Genomic DNA, 18,142 nt, shown 5'->3' with positions numbered 1-18,142 from the left:
GTAACGTCATTTTTTTGTCAGGTCAAGTCGACAAGAGAAATAGTCGTAGAAAAGGAAGATAAGATAAAGAAACTAATTACCTCTAATCCCCATCAAAATTAATAATCACCAAAGAAAAAACTAAAACAAACTCTAAGCCCCCAAAAAGAAAAAAAAAATTTTAATCAACAACCCCCCCCCCCCCCCCCCCCCCCCCCCCCCCCCCCGATAAAATAAACTACATACTCAAAAAAACGAGAGAAAAAATAAAGAAAAAAACAAGTAACACGCGCAAACCAAAGCAAAAATATATTTTTTAAAAACCCGAAACAGAAACCAACAAAACAACAATACCGACGGAGAAGGAAATTGTAAATGTTTGCCCGAATCACGACGTGTACACGTCGCCCCATCAACATCCCCACCTTCAGACTGGCCTCTTGAAAACTGACTTTATATTTTAAAATAATAAAAAGTCCCCTGTAGGATTAAATAAATTTTTAAGTTCATAATGAACTTGCCCTGGCAAGAAACGTTCCATTACATCAAAAGTTATTGAATTTAAGTTATACCCTACTGTACTGTAACTGTAAGCGGAACCAAAAAATCCTTATTCCACGGTTCCACCAACGATGGTCCTTCTTCTATTATTTTTGGTTCCACGAATTTAATTTGATGACCGTTAAAATACGCCCATTGCGAATATCCGGTCATTACGATGAGAAAGGGGAAGAAGGGGACATAACTCGTCACCACAGTTCCAAAAAATCGTCAGTGAAACATGGCGAATCTCAACGAATTTACAAAATCTACGTGTTAAAAAACCTGTACATTCAGTGTATTTGTCAAATATATGTTCAAAGATGTCGACTCAAGATATATAGCACAGTTCTTGGGAATTGTTTCATTTGAAAATCAACAAATATGGTAAGTTAAGATTGCTCGATTTTACAAAACATGATTATGACATGAGAGATGGCGATGGCTAGGAATCGTGACTCATCCCACTGTCGTGAATAGTTTTACATCTCGTTCACGGTTGGAGATAAAATATATAGATACTATTCACGAGGCATGTTCTCCACATGAGTGGTTAGTATCGCGATTCACTTAGTACACATACCTAGGTTTGGTTATGATCCGTACGGATAGATTCTTCTTCAAATTCAATACAACACTACAGTCTACAGTAGCAGACCACTACACACAGAGACAGAGTGAAAGGTGACTGCAGACTGCAGCTTATATTATAACCTGATAACAAGACACGAGGCCGACATCACAATTCACGGAAAAAAACCCCACATCAATAGCTCACAACAACCTCGATAGTCGATAGTCCCAAATCGCTGGAGTATAAAGATGTAATTTTAACGCTAAATGTACAGGCTTTACAATTAATAATTACAAATCATTGCTGCCCCTTCCACCCCATTTCTGGGATATGAAACCAGGTGTCTAGTGTCTTCTATGGATGCAGAAAGATAAGATTTCCTACTATTATTGCCCTATCAGTAGTATCAGGAGACCCATTAATTGAAGAACAGGAGGCCTTCCGAAAGCTTCTCGTGTTAAGGAAAACAACCCAAAATATTCCCTCAACTAACCCTAAGAAAAAATAAAATCGAGTACTTTTTAATTAACCCTAGCACCTTTACTAAGACTTATGACTAACCCTAATTGTAAAAAAATCCTCTGACCTCAAGCTAACCCTATAGAAAAAAACAAACCTAGGACTGCTTTCAATATTCACAAAACAAAATGGCAGCGGAAAACCAAAACAAAGACCGTATTAGGAAAGTTTAAACTTTCACTAATCTATCAAAGTTTGTTCTAGAGTACTATTTAAAATGCTACTATATATATTAACAAATTGAATATAAATAAATGCATGACAAAAGATCCGTGGTGAAAATACAAAACCTCACACATGACACTCTCAATGACACCAATTTGTCACACTAATTTTTGAATAATAAAAATGTGTAGATATGGGCAGTGGCAAACCACAAAATCATGCTGTAAAATTTTAATTTATTTTTTACTCCCCAGGATTCCTTGAAAGCCTTGGACGGGCTGCTTAGTGAATTTTTTGCTCCTGCAACAAGCAATGAACGCAAAAGAGAAATTGGTGAGTTAAGTTAGTTTAAAATTAAAAATTATTTCTCACAATATTTGAAGTTGAATGATAAACATCATTTTATAAAATTAAAATCTAATCTTATTTTCTTTTGCTTTTGCAGCTTAAACTTTTATTTGCTACCAAAATGTATTTTGTGTTATGGAAATATTTTCCACAATGCCAATCTCGCAAAAATCCTTTGGCCTTTATCCACTTTGACTTCTACAATTTCTCTTTTTTCTCATGTAATTTCTTTCGTATTAAGAGTATATTAAATTTCTCTTTCTATCTCCCTCCCTCTCTCTGAAAAATTGAATGATTACACCCTTCCCTGAGATGCCATCGCATAGGCATTCCGTGAAGGAATATAGATCATCAAACAAATGTCTAATGTCACCAGGAATCACTCATGTTGTCAGAAGTGTGCAAATTGGAGGTTAATAATATTGCCCAATGCTAAATATGAAAGCGCCTGTTGTGAGGTATGAACCCTGGGTCTTCAGGGTTCAATCAGTTCAATCCCATAACCACTTGACCACTCCCCCTCTCTCTCTCTCTCTCTCTCTCTCTCTAGACCAGGGATAATGTGAATATTTTTAAGGGCAATAATCTGTGATTTTTATATCGCGCTGAAGATGTTCGCTGATGGATTCGCCTTATTATTGCCAAGTTTCGTTTTTGAATTCCACTTATTAAGCGAGATACAGCCATGACTGAAAAGTAGCTGAAAAAAAAAAGCATCCCACATATAATATACAGTGTGTTTTTTTTTATTATTGACACATTTCAGGTTTAATTAACTTGACAGCTATGTAAGATTTTATGAAACGTTTTTTTGCCACAGGTGCAGAATTTATTAAAGTTTTGATTAATATAAGTTTTGATACTGTGCACCCTTTGGTAACTGTCATGAGTAGAAAAGTTAATTTTGGAATATATTGTAATTTACAGCGTGTTTGTTTTTAATCATTGACACGTCTCCGGTTTGAATAACTCAAGAACAGCTGCAACGCCTTACAAAGTTTTCAACATATTAGTCTAAATTTATTAGAGTTTCTTTCTAATATCTTACTTGTGATCGTGTGTTTAAGCAATCATCCAATTTAAAGCTTCACGTGACCACCACCATTTTGAATGACAAGCAGCAAGTGTCTCTCCAGTTCATCCCACATCTTTTGCAGCATGAGTAATGTGTGACAGACGAAACGGCTTTTCTTATTTTTGTCTTCAGGTGAAGCATGTCTCTCACGAGGGTTCTAAACACTCTGCTCGCGGGTGGTTGGATGGGAGCATCACCCTTGAATCATATACCTATGATGTTCGCATGGGTGTACGATCCGATAGTGATGTCGTTTCTTCTTCTCTTTACTAGCCTATCCTGCTTCTTTGGTTTGTGATTGTATTTTTGACAGGGGATATTTTTTTTCCTGTAAATCCTCTGCCTGTTTGTTCTTGGTTATTTATAATTTAGCTTATGATATCTTTAGGTTATGATTTTGATTGACATTTGTACTATTTTTGTTAGATTGCTTTTTTTTTTTTGTTTCAGCAGTCTCTCATATAACCTCAATTGTGTTGGAAGAGACCTAAAGCAACAAACAAACAAACAAAAAAAAAACACTCTGCTCTTCACATATCCCCATAAAAAAAGTCAATTGGGGTTATGTCAAGTGATCTTGGAGGCCAGTAAACTGAACCATGGCTTTCTTATTGTTTTCAGCCATTTTGTCATCTCTTTGTTTTTATAAAAACTGCCATCACCAAGGGTTCCCATCATTGTGTCAAACCTCAAAATGCTATTGTAATCCTCAGTATAATCAATGATGTCGTCATACGAAAAAGAATTTTACAGTGTCAAGGCAATTGATATCCTTAGATTGACGTTTTAAATGAAATAAACTTTCAAGAATCATGTTGGACAAAGTCAAAATGATTTGCGATTTATGTCAAAATTACCCTTTTATACTGATGACGTCATCTCTCAGTTACCAAAGGGCGCACCGTGTTAAATTTTATTTCAATTAAAACTGAATAAATTATGCACATATGTGCACAGTAATAAAGGATTTTGCATATATTACTATATGCTCTAAATGCTCTAAAATAATGATTTATCTCTGAATCACGAGTTATTTCTAGTTTTTAAAAAGTAAAATTGATAGAAAATATATAACATAATATGTATTTTATTATATCATTAAACTGGGCAAATTTTGCTATTGATAGTATGTGAAATCAATGATTATATGGGCAAGGCAAATTGGACATATCAAAGCAACAGTGAACAGGGAGTGAAAGTGTTTTATTCTAACAGCAATTAAATGATAGATTTCATATGATTTGAGAAAGCATGTGATTTACAAGCAGTCAGTATGGAGAGAATAGTTGTTAGTAACTATTTATCTTTCAATCATATTTGTTTAATTTTATACACATTCTATTTGTTTCTCCTCAGAATCTATTTTACAGACCTTCACACGCCTGTCTAATGCATGGGAGATGTGCTTATTCTTCCTCAACAGTTCTAGCAATGAATATGTTCAGATGTTTTGCTTAAATGTGCTTGAGGTGATTATTTATTTTGATGACTTTGACTGAAAGGATGGTTTGTGACTAAAGTTGAAATGTGCATTTATGATTAGGCCAATTACATGTTTACAATTATGTAGAATAACATTAGTTTTTAATTTCCTATTCATTTTTGACCCACTGCCTCAGTTTATATAATTTCATAATTTAGACTTAAAAGCCAATTTTCCATAACTGGTTCATACCAACATAATACTGTCTTGAGACGTGTATGTATTTATTTCTTCATGTGTTTTGGCAAGGGCTATGAGAGAGTACAATTTCTCTGCAAATGAATGAACACAAATTGATAAATTCAAACGTTTATAATGAAGATGCGGTTCTCTCCAATTCTTTTACTTATTTTTTAAATCTCTTTTTTTTTTTATCACCATGACATTTGCAGATTTTGTATAATTTTTCAAAGTGTGTAGTATTGGAAATTTGGTTTGATATACAGTCATTGTTTGAAATTGATTTCAGAATTTCATAACTCATAAGTGGGTGAATATGCCATCCCCTGACAAGACACAGATCAAGACCCAGTTAAATCAATATTTACTGACCAATCATGCCACAGTTCCGTCTTACATTCGCAACAAGTTGGCCAAGCTAGTCATTGATATAGGAAGAAGTGACTGGCCACATTTCTACCCAGATTTCTTCTTAAGAATAGTACAAGTAAGTGAAGGAACTAGTTGCAGAAGGTTATTTTTGTGTATTTAATATAAAATAGACTGGATATGTTCCATGTTTTTTTTTATGATGGCGACCGTTTGATGGATGCTTTATTGGCAATACTGTCTTAGCATGAATGACCATTAATTTTATTCGCCATATTTTATGTAATTAATTTATGTATTTAAATGTTGAGATGATATTGGCTTTATATTGTGATAAATTCATGAATTTTCAGTAGATTTTGAAGCATTATCATTGGTGTTTGAAGGAAGTTGGTACCTTAATTATACTTTATCAATACTTGGTTCCAGACGCTCATTTCCTTCAACTTTTTGTCAGTATTCACATCAGAGAAATTTATGAGAACAAGATTGTTTACATAGAGTCTCAAAATAACTTCATGACCTGTCATTTTTTAGTTGAACGGTACATGAAGTAGCCTTTTGTCACAACCCCAAATTACTTGTCAATTGATTGATTGAAAGGAAAGCATTATTTGTAGGTGATTTGTGAGATAGTTCTCATTCATTTCATAACAATTACGACTTCATGGTCGATATTTTGTTCTTTGAACAGTTGGCCCAGCATCCAGATACAGCCCTACTCGGGGTCATACTGTTACAGACAGCCTCTGAGGAGCTTGCCTCGCCCAGAGATGACCTCAGTATGGCCAGGAAAGACGAACTGCAGAGACTTCTTCTGCAGCAAGTGCCTGCTATTCTCAGTGTGCTAAACTGTAAGTGGCAAAATATTTAATCATGACTTAAGTCATGCTTGATTCAAATTTTATCATAATTATCCAATTTTATTATGAAACTAAGTATTTGATTTTTAAAAAAAAAATTTTTTGTTAACCATGCCTTATGGCAGTGTGTATACAAAAGAGGTAGAAGTCTTGTTTCTTAATCACATGTTTTTGTTTTGAAATTATTTAATTTTTAAATAATATTTTAGATAAAAATAGTATTTTTGTGTTTACTGCCCTCGGTCAGGCTGTAATATTGCTTTAAAATGTTCAGCCCAACTCACTGCATGTGGCATGCAGTATGAGGTGGACAAATGGGGATTGCTTATGTGCTACGTCATATTTATTTGGCTTTGATCAAGATAACGGTTAAATTGTATCTGCCCTGATTATAACAGCAGTACAATATTAATTCATTGGTATGTTTACAAAAGTTGTATTCATTTCCTGAAAAACTTTTACAAGCATAAATGCAATTTGAATTGCTCTTGTCAATACAGAATGTTTGGCTTTTAAATAAAGCCTTTAAATCGTTGTCAAAAATTTAGAAATAACATTGTTTGTACAAAACAAAAAACAGTCCTTCAAGAAATCTCAGATCTGTAAATTCATTATTTAAGGAACTGAAATTTATCCTGATTTTTACGTATTAAACAGAAGTAGCAATTGTTTGTCACTCTTAGGATAAGATGCAAGTCTATTTCAAAGTACTTGTGGCTAGATCCAACTGACTCATCGCTGGGTGGACAAGGGAATCAGAAAAATCTCAGCTGCACCCTGTATCCTGTATCCTGTATTGATTTAAGTTCTTTTGCACTTGAATCAAATATTCAATAAACTTATTTATGTTTAGTTTGCATTTTTTAAAAGTTAATTCTTTATGGCATTATCTCCATTTTCTTACAAAATAATGTAACTTATTGATTAAATTGTATTTTCTAAAAAGCTGATTCAACTTTTTCACAGGTATTTTAGAGGCCATGTTAGAAAAGCATCGTCATGTGATAGCAGCAACTCCTCCTCCTTCACCAACATCTGGGGAGGGCCGATCCAAATCACCTCGCCAACAGTCTGATCAGCTTTTTTCTTCCTCTCCTATTGCAAATGGTAAAAGAAGAGATATATTCAGATTTCAATGTGAATGAAATTATTATAAATCATAGATTTAGATGTTTAAACAGTTGAAAACCATTTATTGGATCTCAATTAAGATAGGTCTTAATATTTTAAAAAACTTGTGAGTGAAGATCTATCACCAAAAAGAATTAATTAAGGTGAATTAATTCATTGTTGATTACTCTTGTCATGCGATAGTCTTTACCAATACATCTTTTATCAGTTGTTGATTTTCTATTCATGTCTAAACGTTGAATTGATAATTCTCCACCAAATATTCCACAGCCAAAACTGAAAGTGTAAAATTAACAAGATAAGGCTCTTTATCCAAATTTCTCATGTATTGAATCTTTAGCAAGTATGAGGTAAACTTGAAAGTATTTAAATGCAAAATGCAGGGGGGAAAAACGTTTCGTACACTACCCTGCTGAAACAAAATAAAAAAGAAATTGAAGTTAATATTGTTATATTATCAGTCAAGATGATATAACAGCTAATTAATATTATTATTATTTATTATTATTATTATTATTATTATTATTATTATTATTATTATTATTATTATTATTATTATTATTATTATTATGTTGTTGTTGTTGTTGTTGTTGTTGTTTTTGGTGGTGGTGGTGGTGGTGTTGTTTCTTATGGTTTTCAAAGAAAATGAATAAATGTGTGTTTTCATGACATTCAGCACAAGATCACCATTTGTGAAATGCCATGGATCTGAAACATTCCTTATTTGATTTTTTTTTTTTAAATTTATTTTATTTTATTTTTTGGTCAATTGACACCTTCCAGTTCCACCTCATACTTGCAGTTGTGGGTGGCTTTTTAAAAAAAAACTTCCCATAGAGGGCAGGAGGCCACTTGCTGTGTCTTCTTCCCCCCTATATCTCGTTTTCGTTCTGAGTTTGCATTCTCTCTTTGTCTTGTAATGGAATTACTTGTTTTGTCCTGGCTAAGCTGGAGTCATTGGCTTGAAGGAAAACAGTCAAATGTATAGTATTAGAATTTCCTTGTAAATCATCTCTCTGTTATGTATGTGTATTTTTTGTTTTGAATATATAGTGGTTTGTAAACATTTCAATGTTTTCCTCTTAGTGGGATCCTGTACTTGTGTCTGGATTAGACTTTTATGTGTTCTCAGACTAATAACACTGATAGTGTGCTCTTGGAATCTACACCTGTTCCCTATTTAAACCATTCCCCGTCGTCTTACTTTTTATTTGTGTGCTTTCAATTGTAAATCTATTATAATTTTTTTTTGACTATTCCATTTTTCTTCCTTTTTACTGGCGATGAAATGACCTAATTGTGTTGCAAGCGCCATAAAACCCTTAAAAACACAAACACATTATACTTGTAGTTATATTATGCAGACTTCTCACAAATTTTAATTTCATCCTTTCTTCCCCAGCCAATTTTGTGTCTCTACTTCTTGGCAGTCCAAGTCGAGGGCCCCAAATGGAAGCATTACCTCCTCTAGATCCAGCTGCGCAGCAGCTGTGCTGGCATGGACTGACCTGCCTGGCCCAGTACCTCTCCTGGGTTCCTCTATCGTCAGTCATCAGACCACAACTCCTGTCTACTATATTTCACTTTGCGGCATTCGGCTGCCAACCAAGACCTGATTCCTCCAAGGAAGGAGTTACTGGCAATGGGGGAAGCCCCAGCTTTTCAAGACCTGGTAACTTTAGTAGCACCACTCATAAATTGGGTAAGAAGGGTTTAAAAAAATTTTTTTTTTTTTTTTAAATCGTTTTAATTATTTACACAAAAGTTTGAGGTGTTTATACAAAAAATTCTATTTTGGTAAGTTACATTTTATAGTGTAAAAAAATTGTCACAAGTAACATCTGAAGTGATCAAAATTAAATTCCTAATTTCTCGGATTGTTTTAATTAATTTTTTTTTAATGATACAATTGGAGGTCTTTTCCCATCTGCGGGCACAGATAGTGCCCCATTCTACTTTTGTCACAAAAGAATACCAAGTGTCACAAAGTGAAATTTTATATCTGGAAGAAAGCATTTTGTTATAATATTCTATACAAAAGTAGTCTTTTAGAACCATAGGGCCCATTGAGCTGGAGCTAATCTTGATTTCTATAGCGATAAAGAGACAATAGCAATTATTGCTTTCTACCCTTTGGATCTGATGCTAGCTTATTGCAAAGTACTTTTCACCTAATCTAACAGACCTAATCACTCCTGGATAGACAGCGGGGTCAGAAAAAAAACATCTCCACTTCACCTGGGGTTGATCCAACTCCCTTTGTGTGTGAAATAAGTGTTCTACCAACTGAGTTATCAGGATCCCCATCCTGTACAAAAGGTAGCCAGCACTTGTTACTACTATCTTAATAAACTTGAGCTCAGTGGGCCCGATGACTTAAAAGGATTGCTTTTGATTATATGTTTGACCTAATTAAAGTAAAGGATAATATATTCTATCTGAATTATAGCAGATCATTCAATGATTTATTTTACAGGTGTGTTGGCAATGAATTGTATTAATGAAATCCTCAGCAAGAATTGTGTGCCTCAAGAATTTGAGGACTTTTTGCTCCAAATGTTTCAGCAAACTTTTAATTTGTTGAAGAAAATCACCAAAGAGAGCAATACCAGCTCAACAGGCAATCGTCTTCAAGAACTCGATGAAGTGTAAGACTCTACTAATTTTTGTTCTTTCTGTCAGTAATCTTGGCATTTTAAAATATGCAAATTTTAGAGTGTATTTCCTACCATGTTCAACCGACTTCACAGTAGGGAAAAAAAGTGTCATGTCAAAATACTAGTTCCAATCTGATTGGAAGTGTAAAGCCAGTTGTCCTCAGGACAGGTGGATACATACATTATGCAACATATCTTCTGGTTTCAGAGTGATAGCCTAAATAAATGTTGATCGTCAATAAAGATCATCCATCCTCGCTCATTTACGCCCTGTTATCATAAGAATCTGCCTATATATCCTGCTACTAAAATGTTTATGCTACCTTATGATTCAATATGTAACCTATTCATCATTAGTCCTCCGAAGGACTGGTTACGTGCACACTTCCAATGTTTCATTGTTTATAATACATTGTCCGGATGCCTGGTTACACACTTCCAAGGATTTTTAAACAGGAAAAGAGGAAGTTGTGACATCACTCCTCCAGCAAGCCTAGTGAATCAAATATTCGTTTCAAACAGAACAAGTCACCTGTTCTTCTGGGTGGGGTTCCTGACCTCCCATAGTGGGCAGGGAGGCACTTACTGTGTCTTCTTTCCCCCTGTATCTGTTTTCCAACATGTTTTCTGTCTTTGTCTTGGGATAGGATTTCTTGGTTTTGTCCTGGCCCTGTCCGGGTACTCTAGCTGGGAGGGAAACAGTCAATTGTTTAGTTGAGTTTTGGGAGATTATATTTTTTGTCTCTGTTATGCCCTGTATTATATTTTGTTTACATATTATTACTATGTATGATGTGTAAACATTTGAGTGTATTCCTTTTAGTGGGGACCTGTGCTTGCATTGAGATGATACTTTTAGGTGATCTCAAACTAAGTACTTTGATAGTGTGCTCTTGGAATCTACATCTGTTCCATATTTGAACCAATTCCCCTTCATTTTACCTTTTTTTGGGTGCTTTAATTGTAATTCTAGAACTTTTTACTTTCCCATTTTCTATATTTTTACTGGCGCTGATATGACCTAAATGTGTTGCAAGTACCGTAAAATCCTTAAAAACAAACAAACAAACATCATCTGTTCTTCTGTACTCGCACTCTCTTACAATATCCTATTTATGAAACAGTGTCAGGAAAAGCTTTGTTTCATAAACTTTCTATTAGATCTTTATCTTACACCAGTGCCTGCTCCATTAAGAGTCAACTAGAGTATTTCTCATTCACAACTTAGAGTGGTCCGTAAATATTACAGATGAGTGTGGCTAAGTTCATGTGATTGCTAAAGAAAGAATCCTTCAATTATATTTTACAGGACTTGAACAAAATCTAAACAGTTTTGAAAAGTGATGGATTCTGTAAAAAATGATCATGAATTTACTCTGCTTTTTTTATGGGACATTTTTGAGTTTTTGATCCTTTTTTTGACCAATAGTTTTGTAGCTTTGCTACTGATGAGACACCTTCCAAATTAAAAAATATTTTTAAAAAATATATATATATATATATTGTAAATAGTTGAGAGAAATATTTGGATACCTAAATAAACAATCCATAAATTTATTGCTTATTTATCAAGGAATCAATATGAAATTTGTCAAAACTGACAAAATAATTATTTTTTTACATTTTATCATTTTTATTCTATTTTCAGTTATGTAGAGAAGTTTACAGACTTCCTACGTCTGTTTGTCAGTGTACATCTACGCAGATTTGAGTCAAATCCACAGTTCCCGGTGCTAGAATTTTTATCTCTTTTGTTTAAATATACTTTCAGACAGGTGATTATTATTATTATTATTATTATTATTATTATTATTATTATTATTATTATTATTATTATTATTATTATTATTATTATTATTAATAATTATTTGAAGAGACATACATGCGTCCTTCATTTCTTTCTTTCTTTTTCTGTCTTTTTAAAAAATAATTTTGTTGTTGTTGTTGAAAATGTCGGATCATTTTGACACCCAATGGGTTCTAGCAATATTCTAATTCATTTATATTGTTTTCTTACCACCAGCCCACTACAGATGGCTATTACAGTTGTCTGGATATCTGGATCACATTCCTGGACTATTTGACTGGCAAATTGGAAACCAGAGCTGTTGCCAGAGAGGAGGTCATTAATAGGTGAATAGCAATTTATAATAGCATCGTAGAAGGAATTTTTTATATTTTTTTAAATAAAAAAAAACACACCCTTCCATGGCACATCTTTAAATGTCATTTTCTAGTAGAATTTAATCCATCAAAGAGATGTCTGATGGCAACAGGAAATACCCGTGTTGTCTAAAGCAAATTAGGGCTTAATAATCTTGTCCAGGGGAGAAAAAAAAAGTTTTACTAATTTGTACATAATTTTTTTAAAAAGGATATCATTGTGGTCATTCGTGATGGTTCAGTAATATTTAGGTTTGAGGATTTATCTTCTTTTTTTTTAATAATCAAGTTTTTCTGCATAATCTTGGTATTTTCTTCTTCAAATTTCAGATACAAAGGTGCTCTGACATCTCTGATGTCAAATATATTACAAAAATTACAGTTTAAATTTAATCAGTCAGAACTTGAGGAGTTGGATGATGACACTCTGGATGATGATGTAAGTTAAGAATGATATGAATTGTTCATGAATAGTTTGTAATTCCTTAGTTGATTCATTGCAACAACAAATTTGGTGAGGTGCTGTAATGGCTGTGAGTTAGTGAAGACATGTAAGCTCTTCTTCTGTACTCAAAGTGGTAATTCTAATGTTTGTACCTGAATGCATCTGTTTAGTACTATTGAATAAATTGTCAGCTGTTATCACATTATATAATAATAAAATAATATGATTGGCTATAAATATGTATTAGCAAAATCTTTTGAGGCATTGGACTTATATTCTACCATTCAGCATGATATACAAATTTGACCATTGTACTTGCCTTCTAAACTCACCATATGACTAAAATGCATCATGTCCGGTTATAGGACTCAATTTCCTTTTAGATTGACATTGAATCAAATCATTAGGTGACGAATTATTGTGCTGTGTCAGGAAAGAGTAAAAACCAATCTTTAAGGAGTGAGGGATTCCTGTTTTCGTATTGTGAGATTCATATTTATGATGCATGGGGTCTTTTGTCTCCCCCGTAGTGTACAGGGAGGATGTATGCCTCTTGGTGGGATCCTCTGCTTGTGTCTGGATGAGACTTTTAGGTGATCTCAAACTGTCCACTCTTGGAATCTACATCTATTTGCTATTTGAACCATTCCCCTTTTACTTATGTGCTTTTAATTGTAAATATATATTTTTTTGACGATGCCATGTTTCTGCTTTTTACTGGCACTCATAAGACCCAAAACAAAAGAAAATAGATAAGTAGCTAATAATGATAAAATATCGAAATTTTGGAAAAGTAAATAATAAATGATGGCAAATCTTTTATGTCTCTCATTCTTGATGTTTTTAAAAAAAGTATAGGAACGTCCAGCTTCTTTTGGCAGATCTGATTGATGACTGCAACTCCAATTAATAATGTAATTAAGTGACAGGCACTTGTTTTGAATCAGCCTCTGATACTTATCACTGAGCTGTGTACACCAAACTGGTCTAATGGGTTGAAGTAACAGGATATTAATATATTTTAAGATTATATATTTTCCTCTTATTTTCCATTACAAAGAGAATAAGGCACCATTTGGAGATTTCTATATATGTTTAAAAAAATTTTTTTGTTTTTTTTTTTGTTTTGAAGGAGGAAACTGAGTGGCAGCATTTTCTACGTCAAAATTTGGAGGTAATTGCGAAAGTAGCGGAAGTGATGACAGCTGATGTTTTTCAATTATTGGTGGGTATTGTCTTGTTGATATTATTATTATTATTATTATTATTATTATTATTATTATTATTATTATTATTATTATTATTATTATTATTATTATTATTACAAATAGATATCTAAGATCAGATTAGATAATAAAATTGGGAATTGAGCTAAATCAATACAGTAAATAAAAGCACAGAGAAAATTTGAAAATGAGAATTATAAAAGAAAGTTATCACATTATATAATAATAAAATAATATGATTGGCTATAAATATGTATTAGCAAAATCTTTTGAGGCATTGGACTTATATTCTACCATTCAGCATGATATACAAATTTGACCATTGTACCTGCCTTCTAAACTTACAATATGACTAACATGCATCATGTCCGAGTTAATAACTTTAGCTAAAGGTTAATATAATAATGTAAAATACATGTGTTGCTGCTGGAGGCATTAAAAAAAAAATAAAGAATTATTATTTGTATAAAGATGTGCTGGACTACTCTGAATCTCTAATAGATGTTCATTTTTGAAGGGAAGAGGAAAATGTCTGCATATTGCCTTTTCCATGATGGCATACCATCAAGATGATTAGTCACCATTGAACCATTGGACTTACATTAGATTTAATCTTTTTACCACAGCAGTACAAATACTTGGATGAACAATTATTTACTTGGGTGATTTATGTCATTTTAAATTTATTTTTCTCTACACAGTGGGATCCATTTCAGGAGTATGTCGAGACTTACTTTGGTGTGGAGAAATTTGTAGACAATTCGTCTGTGAATGGAAGGAGATTGTGTATCACGGTTGAGAATGACTGCCGTCGTCTTCATTGTGCCTTGAGGGACTTGTCTTCTTTATTACAAGCCCTGGGAAGGTTGGCTGTCCACTTCATCGGCGAGACATTTGTGTCGCGGTTTGAAAATGCCATGCAGATTGTTACAAGGTAACCATTTTTCATAAAAGTCCTTCATTTTCTTACCGGTTACAGAGCTGGAGTTCCTTCCAGTTTCTGAAGTGTCCAATTGACATATAATGGTCATTGGTTATCCTTGGCTAGGATGTTGGTCCTTGCTATTTACTTCTCATCTGATTTAAATAGGGCTCAGATTACGATCACAACTGGGTTGAAGGTTTAGGTTTTGGAGTTAAAATGGAATCTTGTGTATTTTTCATTGTTAAGAAATTCTGTTTCTTCTTTGTTCCTTATTATTATTATTATTATTATTATTATTATTATTATTATTATTATTATTATTATTATTATTATTATTATTATTATTATTATTATTATTATTATTATTACTATTATTATAAGAATTAGCTAAGGAGTATCTCCTTAGAGAAGTCACATCATACCCAGAATGCATCATTGTTCATTAATTTTTCTTAAATTATATGGAGTTTGATATCCCAAAAAACTGTGCTATTTTACCCTTACTTACTTAAACTATGATCTTAATTCCCCACATATGAATATAAAATGTGCTAAAAGCTTGTACAATGTCAGTTTTATACATACGTGTACATGTACCTTTCATTTAAGCTTCTCGGTTTTTCCTTAAGTGTTTTAAAGCCTTCAGCCTTAACTTACGCAGATTTGGAGATAGGCTAGTTCATTTTCCTACTTTTACAATATGAAATCCTCTTTGAATGTAAATAAGTTTAAATAATATTCTTCCCCCACCCCCTCCCCCTTTCTGAGTGAGGTTCCAAACCTTCTTTCCCTCTGTATCTGTTTTCCAACTTGCTTTCTGTTTTTGTCTTGGAATGAGATTACATGGTTTTGTCCTGACTCTGGCTGAAAGGGAAACAGTCATATGTTAAGGAGTTTTGGGAGCTTGTAAATCATCTCTCTGTTATGCATTGTATTATTTTGTGTTTTACATATATAATATATGATTTGTAAACATTTGAGTGTGTTCCTCTTAGTGGGGACCTGTGCTTGTTTCAGGATGAGACATTTAGTTGATCTCAAACTAAGTACTTTGATAGTGAGCTCTTGGAATCTACATCTGTTCCCTATTTGAACCAATTCCCCTTTGTTTTACGTTTTTTTTTTGGTGCTTTAATTGTAATTCTTTTTACTGTCCCATTTTCTTCCTTTTTACTGGTGCTGATATGACATGACCTTAATGTGTTGCAAGGGCTGTAAAACCCTTAAAAACAAATAAACCTTCCCGCTTTTCAAAAAATGAATTCAGGAATCAAATCACAGGCATATTGAAGTTTTATAATGACTGCTTTGTTTAGTTACAATATATATGCTCTTCTCTCTTTCTCTCTTCCCCCCACCCTCATGTCAAATTTCAGATTGGTTCAAGTCATGGCATATGGAAGTCGTCTTAAATTATTTGAACTCAGCACTTCAGCAGCTGTATTGCAACAGGACTTTATTGAAGTGTATGTTTATGCGCAATTTTCTTTTCTCTATTTTTGTCACCAATGTATTTTAACTGGATCGCCAATGCTATTGATATTTTTTTGGATAATTATTTGATACTTTCCTTATCAGTCAAGTTGAAAAAAGCAGAATTGTGTTGAATTATTCACATTATTGATTTCAATGGATTGTTGCTAGACTAAATCATATTTTATCTATTTAAATTATTTGATAATACAAAATCAAATGAACAAGGAAACAAGAAATTATTTTTGACAATTAAAGAAAAAAACAGAGAGAAAAAAGAACCCATTAGGGTGTCACGATTGTTTTGTTAAAAGGGTTAATAAACTGATCATTTTAATTTATACAATTTTCATCTTTCGGTACAATGTTATTAAGAGAATTATATGAATTTTAAGGCAAGGACAACAACTATCACACGTAATGTACTTTTTTTTTTATCAAGCTTTTATTGTTTTAATTTCTTGATTCCAGACATGCTCAATCTGTAGCAGCCATCAAGGCCTATGCTCATTGGATGGCTCAGTTCTATGCTGAAAGTTTACGAACGAATCATCAGAAAGATGAGTTCAAAAACTTTGTTGTAGTTGTGATGGAATCCCTTACACCACTCATTGTAAAAGAGGTATAAGACGAGAAGTATTAGCTTGTTTCATAATCCACACTCACTCTCTCTCTCTCTCTCTCTCTCTCTCTCTCTCTCTCTCTCTCTCTCTCTCTCTCTCTCTCTCTCCTTCCCTCCCTCTCTCTCTCTCTCTCTCTCTCTCTCTCTCTCTCTCCTATCTCTATCTCTCTCTCTCTCTCTCTCTCTCTCTCTCTCTCTCTCTCTCTCTCTCTCTCTCTCTCTCTCTCTCTCTCTCTCTCTCTCTGGGTGGGGTTCCTGACCTCCCATAGTGGGCAGAGGGGCAGTTACTATGTCTTCTATCCCCCTTTATCTTCTTTCCAACACGCTTTCTGGGTGGGGATCCTGACCTCCCATAGTGGGCAGGGGGGTACATACTGTGTCTTATATCCCCTTATATCTGTTTTCCAACTTGCTTTCTGTCTTTGTCTTGGCATGAGATTACTTGGTTTTGTCCTGGCCCTGGCCGGAGTCCTAGATGGGAGGGAAACAGTAAAATGCATAGTTATTGTTTTGGGAGATGATTTTTTTTTCCTTGTAAATCATCTCTCTGTAATGTATTATTGTTATTTTAATGTATAATGTAGGCATTTGAGTGTATTCCTCTTTGTTGGATTTTGTACTTGTGTCTGGATGATACTTATATGTGATCTCAAACTAGGTGCATTGGTGGTATGCTCTTGGAATCTACATCTGATCCCTATTTGTTCCCAGTTCCCCTATGTCTTACTTTTTCTTGGGTGCTTTAACTGTAATTCTAGAACTTTTTACTGTCCCATTTTCTTCCTTTTTACTGGCGCTGATATAACCTAAATGTGTTGCAAGCGCCGTAAAACCCTTAAAAACAACAAACAAACAACACGCTTTCTGTCTTTGTCTTGGGATGAAATTACTTGGGTTTTGTCCTGGCAGTGACCCAATACCCTAGCTGGGAGGGACTCAGTCAAATGTATAGTTAGTTTTGGGAGATATTTATTTTCTTGTAAATCATCTCTCTGTTGTGCACTGTTTTATGTTTTATTTACATTTTATATATGATTCGTAAACATTTGAGTGTATTCTTCTTCGTGGGGACCTGTGCTTGTGCCTGGATGAGACTTTTAGGTGATCTCAAACTAAGTACTTTGATAATGTGCTTTTGGAATTTACATCTGTTTCCAATATGATCCAATTCCCCTTTGTCTTAACTTTTCTTGGGTGCTCTAATTTGAATTCTAGAACTTTTTACTAACCTATTTTTTTTCCTTTTTACTGGCGCTGATATGGCCTTAATGTGTTGCAAGCACCGTAAAACCCTTAAAAACAACAAATAAAACATCTCTCTCTGTCTCTGTCTCTCTCTCTGTCTCTCTCTCTCTCTTTCTCTCTCTCTCTCTCTCCCTCTTTCTCTCACTCTCTCTCTCTCTCT

At 33.7% G+C, this 18,142-nt stretch overlaps 1 protein-coding gene across 2 annotated transcripts in view; it reads left to right on the top strand.

Moving 5' to 3' along the window:
- Positions 1 to 727: 727 nt before the first annotated feature.
- Positions 728 to 18,142, top strand: part of LOC144972541 (exportin-6-like) — a 29,447-nt gene continuing 12,032 nt past the window's right edge. The window contains exons 1-15 of one of the 2 annotated variants that reach the window (XM_078913869.1): positions 728 to 906; positions 2,032 to 2,110; positions 4,557 to 4,669; positions 5,153 to 5,350; positions 5,927 to 6,086; positions 7,062 to 7,202; positions 8,629 to 8,928; positions 9,703 to 9,874; positions 11,532 to 11,658; positions 11,907 to 12,016; positions 12,377 to 12,485; positions 13,624 to 13,716; positions 14,419 to 14,651; positions 16,019 to 16,108; positions 16,587 to 16,737. In XM_078913869.1, the coding sequence (XP_078769995.1) occupies positions 904 to 906; positions 2,032 to 2,110; positions 4,557 to 4,669; positions 5,153 to 5,350; positions 5,927 to 6,086; positions 7,062 to 7,202; positions 8,629 to 8,928; positions 9,703 to 9,874; positions 11,532 to 11,658; positions 11,907 to 12,016; positions 12,377 to 12,485; positions 13,624 to 13,716; positions 14,419 to 14,651; positions 16,019 to 16,108; positions 16,587 to 16,737 (2,079 nt within the window). In that variant the 5' untranslated portion in view covers positions 728 to 903. Of the gene's footprint in view, positions 907 to 2,031; positions 2,111 to 4,556; positions 4,670 to 5,152; positions 5,351 to 5,926; positions 6,087 to 7,061; positions 7,203 to 8,628; positions 8,929 to 9,675; positions 9,875 to 11,531; positions 11,659 to 11,906; positions 12,017 to 12,376; positions 12,486 to 13,623; positions 13,717 to 14,418; positions 14,652 to 16,018; positions 16,109 to 16,586; positions 16,738 to 18,142 lie in introns of both variants that reach the window. The other variant, XM_078913868.1, reaches the window with a different exon arrangement.

Source organism: Berghia stephanieae, chromosome 5 (assembly GCF_034508935.2).
Source record: "Berghia stephanieae isolate SIO BIC M18660-M18661 chromosome 5, UCSD_Bste_1.3, whole genome shotgun sequence".
Taxonomy (NCBI): domain Eukaryota; kingdom Metazoa; phylum Mollusca; class Gastropoda; order Nudibranchia; family Aeolidiidae; genus Berghia; species Berghia stephanieae.
This window is presented reverse-complemented; position numbering and strand designations above follow the sequence as displayed.